The sequence below is a fragment of the Puntigrus tetrazona genome, chromosome 13, assembly GCF_018831695.1.
Source record: "Puntigrus tetrazona isolate hp1 chromosome 13, ASM1883169v1, whole genome shotgun sequence".
Lineage (NCBI taxonomy): Eukaryota > Metazoa > Chordata > Actinopteri > Cypriniformes > Cyprinidae > Puntigrus > Puntigrus tetrazona.
The window spans coordinates 15,053,176-15,065,379 of record NC_056711.1 but is presented as its reverse complement, the minus strand read 5'-3'; the positions used below and the strand labels follow the sequence as shown (position 1 = coordinate 15,065,379).

Below are 12,204 nucleotides of genomic sequence, written 5' to 3'. Positions count from 1 at the left end.
CCTCAGCTGGCCTCAGATCTGACAGCTGGCATCATGCCCTCTGCTCTTTTCACTTATTTTCCCCCCTTTTTTTCCCCCTCTCTCGCGGTTCCATTTTGTATCTTGAGGACTAGGGATTCACGAAGATGTCAAATGTACTTTGCTACCAAGTCTGTACTAAAATCGAAAAAAGTAGCAATTTCTTTTGAATGTGAGCAGTCAAGCCATTCACAGCAAAAATACAGGTGTGTGCCTGTTAAATTATGGAAGAGCAGAAAGATGGCGCTGTCTTGTAGGCAAGTTTTTATGTGGTAAACAAAAGTCAGCATTCTTTTTTTTTTTTTTTTTTTAATGCACACATTGTATATATTCTGTATATATTCATGAAACAAAAAGAGTGAGAACAGGAATTCATAATGTAATAATTTAAGTAGTTCTGTTAATATTTCTGAATAAAAAATGTATATATTTTATTTATAGTGATAAAACTAATACATTAACTCATTAACTAACATGAACAATGAACTATACATTTATTACAATATTTATTAATCTTTGTTCATGTTAGGTCATTGTTTATTCTTAACTAATTTTAACAAACACAGCTTGTGATTTTAATAATGCATTAGTAAATGCTGAAATTGGCATTAACCAATATAAATAAATGCTGTAGAAGTATTGTTTTTTGTTCATGTTAACTAATGAACCTTATTGTAAAGTGTTACTGTTATTGTTAAGTATTTATTATTATTATTATTATTATTATTATACTTTTTATTACTTATTATAACATTTTTAATTTGTTATTTTCCTCATAATTTGTTTTAAGATCATTTTATTTAAATTTTATTTTAAGTTTAAATACTTTTAAAGCAGTTTTATGCTCATTAATATTTAATATATCCATATATTCGTATTTATTATTATTATTATTATTATTATTATTAATAATAATAATAATAATAATAATAATAATAATAATAATAATAAAAACATCAATAATTATAAATTTAGTAAAATAATACAAAACATGATTCAAGAAATCTAAATAAAACTATTTCATATTTTTTTGAAATATTTAATAGCATGTTAGCTTTTGCTGTGGTATCAAGAATTGTGAAATTTTGTTTTATTGTTATGTTGACTATTAAATAAAGCCGTATTTTTATTGAATAACTTTCCTGGAGGTCCTTTATATTTCAATATGTCATTGTGACTATTAAAATTTAGAGGGCAAAAACTTTGCTGACCTTTCAGTAACTATGTCAGAGGAAGAGGGGGTTGAGAGAAATGATAGTGAGAGAGGAAAGAAGATGAGGTGCATTGAGAAATTTCCTTGGGGGGCAGGAACTGCTCTGAATATCTGGCGTATGACCAAAACTTAACAGAGCTCCGCATTTGGCCCATGTCATAAATAAATTTCCCCTCTGTCTTGCAGATGGCCTGGCCGCCCTGTCGTTCTCCATCAGCTCGCTCACCTTGATTGGCATGCTGGCAGTGATCACATACACGGTGAGTGGCCAACAGAGAATTGGTAATGGTGGGTGGTTACTCTCCCACCAACGATTTGCATGCGTTTACGAGGGTGGTGTGCGAAGTGACTGTCATGGGGAAGCATTTTTAGACATAATATGCATTTTTCTGTCACAATTTAAGAATGCTTGTTGTTTCTTTTATAGGCTGAAATGTGTCATTTCTGTATTCCTAGTATCAGAAAGCTATTGGTTGAAAAAAAATAAAAATAAACCCCTCTTAAACAACAATTGATTGAGCCAGCTAGCCAGGCTGGTTTTGCAATGCAATGTTTTGATAATGTAATTACAATAACTTAAGTGGCTATTGTGATTAAGTATGTGCAAGAGAATTGTTTGCCTGGAGTGTTTGTTGACCTAACTTTAATTGAAAAGTCCTGATAGGCCATCTTCCTGATAGGCTTTTCATACGACACAAAAGTTGCCTGTATGGAAACACTCTTTGATTGTAGTCATCCTGAATGATGAAGCGGCCCCTCAACGTTAGAAATGTTTTGTGATTCTTGCGTTTTGGCCTGCAATCGCTCAAAATGACACTCTGTCATTTCTCACCGATGTGTGTGGACGTGTGTCTGAGACGTCGGCGTGATGTATATGCCCTGTTATCTCTCTCCTATTTATATATCTGAGCCTGAAGGCCATTAATAAACGCCCGTATTCTGATTCCTTCAGCATACTGTAGCTGTTCTGTTCGAATAAGATAAATTGATTGTACTGTAACACTTGTTAATGTCATCCATTTTTCATCGCCAACATCATGAGTAACCAGGCTATGAGAATCTCCACTTTATCAGGGATTGAAGAGAATGAGGTGGAATACGTTTCACTGTGGCACACTATTTTTTAATAATTGAATACTTGTTTAATTTTAAATAATGGACCATATTTAGAGTTGTAACTATATACAGTAACTTTCAAAAAAACTTTTGGACCCCAATTTAAAAAAAATAAATAAATAAAAAATATAAATTTAATTATTGAACATTTAAGCATTTTAGTATGTGCAACACATTTCATTAATGCAGTTTAGTTTTGCATATTAATGCTGAAATTTCACTATTATTTTAATGCTGCTATTATGTTTTAATATTAATAATTAACAAGTCACTATTAAGTTGTGTTTTTCGTCTACTTGTAATCATACATAACATAACTTGAGACTTTCAGGCTATTGAATACAGGCCTTTATAGGTCTGGCAATTTTCAAAATGCTCTGAGGATGCTAATGTTCTCCTTTCTGACCTCCTGTTGTCAAAAGCTCAGAGAGTGGCTTATGGAGAAAGAAAGACTCCTAGTGCGCTATTGTTTTTGATCTTCTCTGTTGTGGTACAGAAACTCAGAACCAATCAAAGATTCCTTGTCAAAAACCAGGGTTCACGCACTCTGGCTGTTCCTGTTGCACTTTCTCTTTCCTATTGTTTTCTCAGCCATCCGCCTTTTCTACACCAAAGAACTCGAATCACCCATCCTCCCTAATCCAAGTTTCCAAAGCGATTGGTGATTTATCATACCGGCCTATGTGTTATTATTATGCATGATTAACCTAATGGAATCTAAGTGATGGGCGCCGTATGCAGCCGCAGTGTTGTCCAAGGTGGGCAGGTTAATTTATCACTGCACTTTGAGCCAAGGTGGCCACTTGCTCTTAATTCAAACCACTGGCCGAGATGTAAACCCGTAATGACAACACCACGGCCGGCTGCGTTTCAACTAAACACTAAAGCAAGCATTTCAAACCTTCAGCACTCGCTGTGTTTGGCCAGCTTCACACTTTGCTGAGCTACTGGGAAATTAATATTCAACCTAAGCACATACAAACAGGAGCCTCGGCTTGTTAATAAGCCTCTGAAGTGCCATATGGTCAGGACGGGCGAAGCTAACTTACCTATCCAATGCTTGGATGGCCAGCTTTTAAAAACAATCATGCTGGGAGTTTTAATCGTGCTTTTTAAGTGAAACAGCATGAAGTAGCAAAAGTTTGGTTATTTCAGGCTGTTTGGGGGTGAATCGCTTATTCAGGAAAATGCAGAAGAGCTCCTTCTAGGTAAATGTTGTTTTTTCTTTGAACTGAAGCGGGTGGTTTTGCACTCTAAACGCCTTTTTTACTTCCTGCACAATGGCAGCTCTTTTTTTTTTTAATCCTCAGAAGAGTGTATTGAAGCATTTGGAGTAGGGATGCACTGTCCATAAAGTAGCTAGTTTTAACTTATAATATATAAGTTGTGTGACCGTATATGTACTCGCCCTGCACAGGTGTAGACAGTAAACGGTTGTTTAGCCAGAAATAAAAGTCAGTTACGTACAGTAGGATATCAGTTGCTGGTATCAGTTGTATTGAATGTACTTACTGCGCAGTTGTTGCCGTTCATTTGGTTCAACCATTCAGATGGTTACAGTTATTGTTTTCAATAGCCAAAAGCCAGTTTGTTCTGTTAAATCCAAATAGACATCTTGTTTATGCATACATTCTTTCATGTTTGTTGCTTAAAGAAATAGTTCACCCAAAAATAAAAATTCTTTCATCGTTTACTCAACCTCAAGTAGTTCTATACCGGTATGAATTTCTTTGTTATGCTGAAGACAAAGGAAGATATTTTGAAGAATGTTTTTAACCAGGCTGTTTTGGGTCATCATTGACTTCCATTTTTCCTACTATGGAAGTCAATGGTGACCCAAAACAAACCGATTGCAAACTTTTTCAAAATATCTTCCTTTGTGTTTGGCATAATTTTCAGTTTTAGGTGAACTATTCATGTTAAAGAAAAAAAACGGAATCAGCCAAGCTGATCAGTGCATCACTAATTTGTACACATCTTTTAAACCTTTCACCAACAAATTTTAAATAAAAGTCAGTCTTGCCACTTTATTCGAAACTTTTCCCATTAGTGATCACCAATCACCTTGAACTTATCCTGACCTCATCCGTTTTTATCGTCTAAAAGGGCTCTGCATTTTTGACACCTTTATGTACTCTTAGACCCTCCTTTGTCCAAGATGCCGTTTCAAGAAGCCTTTATCACCCTGAATGTTATGAGGTGCAAAAGTGTGTTTTATGCTTGATCGCGCCCCGTTCTGCTCAAAGCGGTTCCTGACCTCCCAAAGTCTAAACCGGTTGCTGTGCTTCAAAAACACTGCTTGCATTCTCACTTAAACCCATTTAACATCCTTCTTTGGCTTCTATAGATTCTGAGGTCTTATATCAAGCTCATTTTGAAGCTGGTGTGACGTTACAATGAAATTGATTGACCCCGCTGACTTTTTAATGTGCGTGTAATATTTGCATATGCATATGAGCGTATATCACAGCTCTTTCATCTGTCTGCTTGACCGTGGTCCTTCTTGGTCCCTGTGCTGTGTGACACAGACTGGTGATTTAAAAGTCTGGCTGGCGTGCTGACGTTCAGCCCTGGAGGGTTTCTCTCCCTCTTAAATCTGCAGCCCAAAGATGCTGATTCCCAACGAGAGGGTGACCGCATTAATTTCCACTGATTTAATCATAGTGCTGCAAAAATGACCTGCGACTGGCAAGAGAGCCTCTTCCTCCTCCTCACCGTCTCGGGTGCATCTAAGGAGCCACTTCAACAACAAATGCCACAATTTTAATTTTCTCAGGTCTCCTCTTACATGCAGAGTTTCTTCTTCTATATCTCAGTCCTATTCATGGGATTCTTGAGACAGAAAATATGCTTTTTCCACCGGTCATTTTAATTAGATCGGTTCTTTTGTTTGCTTGTTTAATGGCTGGTTGGTTTTAGGAATATGATTATATGATTATATGATTTGGCTGCTTCAGATTTCTTTCTTTCTTTCTTTTCTATAACGAGACTATAGATTAGCCATCATGACCAAACTTTATACTATGCTGCACAAATAATTATTTCATAGTTTTTAACATATACTGTCATTAATAATTGTGATCCTGGACCACAAAACCAATCATAAGGGTAAATTTTTTGGAAATTGACTTATAAATTGACTTTATACAATAAAAAGCTGAATAAATAAACTTTCCGTTGATGTATGGTTTCTTAGGATAGGACAGTATTTAGTTGAGATGCATCTATTTGAAAATCCAAATATTAAGAAAATTGCCTTTAAATCTGTTCAAAAGAAGTTCTTAGCTATGCATATTACTAATCAAAAAAATATGTTTTAATATATTTATGGCAGGAAATTTACTAAATTTTCCACGGAACATGATCTTTACTTATTACTCTAATGTTATTGGCATAAAAGAAAAAGCCATAATTTTCACCATTAGAGTGTATTTTTGGATATTGCAAACATACCCATGCTACTCATGATTGGTTTTGTGGTTCAGAGTCACATTTATAACTGAGTTGTTTTTATAAATTCTTTTTTAGAAGTTGCTTGTTGCTGGCTGACAGCGGTAGGGAATAGTTGCATACTAACTACATTGTGTTTTGACCATTTTAGTTGAAACGTTATATTGACCAATCGGCACCCAGAACCAGAGCCGCAGTATGCTTTTTATAAAACGTTTGAGATATTCCATTAATTTAGTTTTCACCATGACAAGTGACACAGATGTGTTTCTCTCACAATGAGCTCCACACCTGCATGGACTGTGTAAATTGACAGTGTTATATTCACAAAGCAACAGCAAATAGAATTAGCCTCTCGTACCCAGCAGTGTAACACGTTTGTATTTAATTTACAGACTACAAAAGGGACAGAAGAAACACTGAAACGCCATCTGGCAGAAGACCATTGCTTGCTGCATGCTCAACCCCTCTATACATCTCTTTGTTAGTTTTTTGACGGTTTTACTCACTCTCTGTGTCTTCGTTATGGCATTAACATTGTAGAAAGTGTTTTAATACCTTTTGATGATTTAATGTTGCATGTAATTTTAGTGAATGCACAGATTTTTGTTGTTTTATGCATTACTGTTCATCCATTTAATTCAAAATACTTTTCTGACATTATTTTCATAATTACAGTATGCTGCGTCGACATTGAAAACATGATTTGGATGTTAATTTAAATGACCTCAAACACAAAGTTAAAGAGTTTGAAGAGCTGATTACTCAGAATAATCAAATGGCTTCATGGTCACGAAAACCTAATTTATTTTTTTTCATCACAATGCTATGACTTAATTCTTCTTATTTTTTCCTCACAAAATGACAATTTTTATTATATTTTCAAAACACTGCATTATTTCCTCATTTTAATCAGGGAAATGTGTGAATGTACATTTTTGGTCTGAATGTTTTGTTATCTAGATTTTTTTTATTTATTTGCTTTTGCTTGTCTTCGTGATGTCCAACTTGTGAGCCTTTTTTTAAAAAAAAAAAAACAGTTTTCTGCTGTTTTCTTTTTACCCAACTGGAACAAAAATCATTTTGAGTCGTACATTTTTTTCATTAGAAAAGTCCTACATTTATTGGTCTAAATGTGCGGAATCCCTGATAAAGTGTCGTAAGGTATACGTGACTCTGCTTCAAGAATTTTGCACATTATTTTATTTTTTGCAAAGTCTACCACATTGAAAAAGTGTTAAGAAAGTCAGAATAAATTCATAGTTCTGTGGCAGCGCACACTTTTCCCATGCAGGCTGTTGAACAAAAGCATCCTTGTGTAAGGGGGTGTACGCCTCCACTTTTTTTCTTCTCTCTCTCTGTCTCCGATCCCCACTTTCATCCCTCTCTCCTCCGATCTCCCAGCTGACAACCGCAACCCCTTCATCTTCCATCTCTCCACCTTTCCTCTTTCTCTCTCTCTCTCTCTCTCTCTCTCTTCGCCCTCCTTCTCAAACTATCATACTCTCTCTCTGTCTCCTGCCTCGGGTCTCCTTTTCCAATCAGCGCAGAACACACCTGTTTTTGTTTGGAGTGTCTCTTTTATTTTTCTCACGCTTGACGGACTGCAGGGGCGAGGAGGGCAGGAAAGAATGGGAAAGAGGAGGCGAAGGAGGAGGAGACGTCTCACTGGGGTTGCAGGACAGATTCCTCTTTTATGAGGAGCGCTTGGTATTCGGGACATGGTCCGGCCTTTAGAGCCCTCGTGATTCATAGCAGAGGGTGTCACGGCCCGTGGCGACGGACGGACGCACGCGGCCTGACTCTCGGAGAGCACGTCGCTTTCCCTGCTTTAAAAGCATCTTCGGCAGAGAAGATAAAAAGGTCACCAGTGTTTTAGCCGCTTTCTGAAGATCTAATTGTGCTGCTGACTTTTGTCAGCATTTTGATATGAAAGCTTTTGAAAATGGCAGAACTGCATGAATGTGGGAGCATGAGGGTTTTTTTTTCCTTTAGGTGTGTGTGTACACACAACCTGGTCTCTTTTATGCTCTGCCTGTATTGATTTGCCACCAAGAGAGTATTGAAGATGGTCTTTATTTTTAATTAAAGTTCACAAAGCCCATATTGAGAAGGCTAGCAGGCTTCTGACCCAAGCCTCACTGCATAAGACCTGTGCTTCCTAATGCCAAGATGGGGGAAAAAAAAAAACATAGATGAGCTCAGGGCGCTGAAATAACCTCTGATTTACAGCCCCTACAAACTGCAGGCTTTTATCATATTTCCCTACATGAGCTCAGATATTTCTTCTCTCATGCACCGTGCATGTGAAAGTGCGCTTTGTGCCGTCACATGGGGGCACTGTTAGGCTGTGCATTGCTGGAAATCAAGCCGTACATCTCAAAATGGTCGCTGCACGCAAACACACACTCTCACACTCTTTTCATCTCCTCCTCTTCACCCTCGTTGCACAGAAAACACATACATGGATTCAGTGGGCTTCTGAATGACACCATTTAGAAAGTGCTCTTTTATTATCGAGTGCCATAATGTATGGATTTACTTCCCCTGCACAGTGGCACTTAAAGGCGATCGGCGGGACTCTTGGTAAAATTGTGGCAGCACTCTGCCTGATGATCGTGAATGGTGTATAATTGGTCTTTAATGCTCATTCTTTTTCCGTGTCAGGCATACGGGATGTCCGTCCTGCCACTGAACCTGATTAAGGGCACACGCAGCATCCTGTACGAGCGGCTGGAGAACACTGAAGACACGGAGGAGGTGGAGCACCAGATAGACAAGCTCAAAGCCAAGGTCTCTGTGCGTGTGAACTGAATTCAGATCGGAGCCCTGCTCACTTAATTTAGGATGAACTGCTTGTCTGTTGCTGTCCTTGAGATCGGTGGTTCTCGACTGGTGGGTCTCAACCCAAAAAGGGCTGTCAATAGATGCAAATAAAGCATGCAATTTATATAAGGTTGTTCAAAAGGTTGATCAAAAAGGACAGCATAGTATAGTTGATAAAGGTGATAAATATTTTTCTGCATCAAATTAACATCAGAATGATTTCTGAGGGATCGTTTGACTGAAAACTGGAGTAATGGCTGCTAAAAAAACTAAATATGGTTAAATAGAAAATAGTTATTTTAGTATTTTACAATATAATGTATTTTCTGTATAGTTGATCTTATAATTGCAGCTTAAAATTGACTTAAAAAGGCTGAAAAGGAAGGAAACGCTTCCATGTCTTTTATGTTTATGGCAAAGGTTGTACAATGTTTTGGCAAAAATGAATCTCTCATTTGTTTGAAACTATAGAGCCTTTGCCTGCACAAACCATGAACAGAGTTTTATAAACTAAAGCAACATGTACTGGTTTACAAAGAAATCTGTAACATTACATAATATAATCATTTTATCAAATGTTTAAATGTAAACAAGGATAAACAATGGCTTGTACCAACTTTTTGTGGTAACTAATTAGAAAATGAAACCATCGGATATTTTCAATACTAAAACCAAATACTACACAATTTAAAAACCAGTATGATGCATTTTTATGCAATAAGCAATTTTGTACCTTTCTCTTCAGTGTGCAGATGGGCGTCCTCTCTCTATGAGAGACCGGAGGAACCTTCAGGACCTGGAAGCTAAACTTCAGGTGCTGCGTCGACGGGGCCGTCACCTGGAGATCGCTGAGAGGAACTGCTGCAATAAAGTGGGCTCAGCTCTTCGTCCCATGAAGGTGTGTTGAGTTTTGCTACGTGGTTCTGTTTTGTGAAATTTGTGCTGCTTGCTTTGCTTTGAATTGAGGTAATGCAAAAAGAATTCCAATTTTCTATGATCTTTTTGAGATTCCTTTTTTTTTTTCCAGTGTACTCTCAAAACAAAATTTTAAAAGAGTCCAAGATTCAAAGAGACCACCCATTGAAACCAAGATGCAAAAATGACTGCTGCTAATTTATGTTGAACTTTCTGACAACTGAAAACATGAGCTGACACATTTATTTTAACAAGGTGGCACAGAAGAGTTTTAATTTTTAGAGTGAGAGAAAGACAAAATTATGACAAAACCTCTTTAAAAAAAATATAAAGATATTGACTGTAATGATGACTTTCGGCAAATAAACCCGAATAGACTTCCTAACACTCATACTTTGAATCAAACAGTAAATGCTTCAAATCATAAACAGCTGTCTTCCCACACACTGACACAGCTGAATATCCAGAGGTGACCGTTCGCTCTGATGGAATAAGAGTGGCGTTTGTGAGAAATTCTAACGAGTCAAATGATGCCTGATCAGGTTCAGCACTTTATGAACTCCAGTTCTCACCGTCTTGCACTTCATTTTATCAGAAGTCATTTGAATGGGTTGTATTTTCTCATGAAGTCAAAATTGACCCTTTTTTCCCACAGTAAGTGCTTCTGGTCATTTGAAATAACTTTTCTTTCTTTATTCTGTTAGGGTGTTTTTTTATTTATTATTTATTTATTTATTTATTTTTGTTAAGGTTAACTAATAGACAAATAGCTATTTCAACATTGTTATCAGATTATTTGAAGTTTAAATTGCCAGTTTTATAATTTTTGAATTTAATGGCTGTTACCATTCATTTAATGAAAGTTATTGCATAGTAAATAAATTTAAATGCCATCTGCAAACCCTCATTAAGGTCTTTTTGAATTTTTTTCATTTGTAAATGCATTACATTATGGAACTAAAATGGGTTGCAGATGCCATTTCATGTTTACTTCAAAATATTCCATCATCAAAGCAGTTGCATAAAATATGATTTCCATGTTTTATATAAATGCACGCGTGTGTGTGTGTGTGTGTGTGTGTGTGTGTGTATATATATATATATATATATATATACATATACACACACACACACACACACACACATACACTATATACTTTAACGCTTACCATTAATTTTTTTTCCCTTTGATGTTGTTCCTAATTAAACTAATAAATTAGTTTCATTATGTCACTATCGTATCTTGAAAAGTCTATCAAAGGGGAGGTGTGAAGGAAATTAATTTCCTGGTGACTTTGATGTAACACATACATTATGACTTCATTTGAATGCCAACACATATTCCCAAGAATACCAAGAAAACCTTTGGGTTTTATCACCTTGGCACAGATTTGCCAAACTGAGTAACCACTTTGCGAGATGCATTATTTCACCTTATTGCTGTGCTTTCGTCCAGCTAATGATGCCATTTTTTTTTATTGAATATAAAATATTTCTATTTATTTATTTGGCAGCTCTAATTCGATATGTGTACTCGCTGGGAATGACCTTGGCTGTGTTAAAGCCAAATGCTAACATGCTCTGGTATGACTTTCTTCCCCCCGTGGGACACAAAAAAGTGATGTTTAAAGAATATCCTGGCTGTACACATGAACTGAGGCTATTAAGCTTGAAAATAGCAAAATGTGGTTGAGTAAATGATGACAGAATTTCCATTTCCCTCTTTAAATGTACATCTAGTGATGCACAAAATTGTTGTGATTTGTCACAAACCTTCTGCGCTCCTCTAGTCTAGCCTATCTTTAAAACGTTTGCCGTCTTTCATTCACTTGCTGTTATTCTTTGCGTCGTTTCTTCTCCCAGCATGCTCTGCACCAGAGGGGTTTCTCATTTCCGTCTTTAGCGGCCCACTATCAGCAGACATGAACATGGCACTCTAATGATAGACTCCAGACTCTATTTATACCTAAACTAGGCTTGAGATTTACTAATTTTCCCATAAGAGCTTTGAGGGAAATGCATACTGAGAGAAATCTGTCTGCCAAACAGATCTCTCCATAAGTCACTGCTCCTCGCTTACATCTTACGTTTTAACTTAGCATATGTCTTTGATTTACAGTGAATATTTAACGATGTAGTGCAAAAGTCAGCGATGACTCTTTATATTCTCCGAGGGCCATTTGCAGGATCAATTCGCACTACCTTCTGCAAAGTCTCAAGCGTACTTTGTTGTCGCTAACACAACATGTGTACTGATATTCAACACGTTTCAATGCGCCTTGCTGTGCGAGCCATTGGCGTTACGTAATAGAGTCGTGCGGCTTTAGAAAGCGAGGCCCAGTGGGTGGTTTTTTAACTGTTGCATGGGTGGTCCAATTGGGCAAAATTGATATGTGATTTTAGATAAATTCACCTGTCAGCACAGACTAATAGATCGCAAGGTACACAATCACATGAGCGCACACTTCTATTACCCTTTAATGTGGACCCGGCGGATGTGATTGATTCCATTAAGAGAGCGGGTTAATTGACCTAAATTCTGTATCAGATTGATTGATTAAATTTGATTGATTTTAATTATTGTGTTTACCGTTTCGTCTGCGGCGGAAATTGGTTGGGAAAATTGAAAGTGGTATATTGGAGGTGCTTAGGTATTTTAATGAGCC

The 12,204-nt window shown here is 36.8% G+C and overlaps 1 protein-coding gene across 1 annotated transcript in view; it reads left to right on the top strand.

Annotated features, from left to right (window-relative positions):
• lmbrd1 (LMBR1 domain containing 1) overlaps nt 1–12,204 on the top strand; it is a 74,402-nt gene that overhangs the window by 33,854 nt on the left and 28,344 nt on the right. The window contains exons 7-9 of the mRNA XM_043255651.1: nt 1,418–1,491; nt 8,465–8,590; nt 9,369–9,521. Of these exons, the coding sequence (XP_043111586.1) occupies nt 1,418–1,491; nt 8,465–8,590; nt 9,369–9,521 (353 nt within the window). The remainder of the gene's footprint in view (nt 1–1,417; nt 1,492–8,464; nt 8,591–9,368; nt 9,522–12,204) is intronic.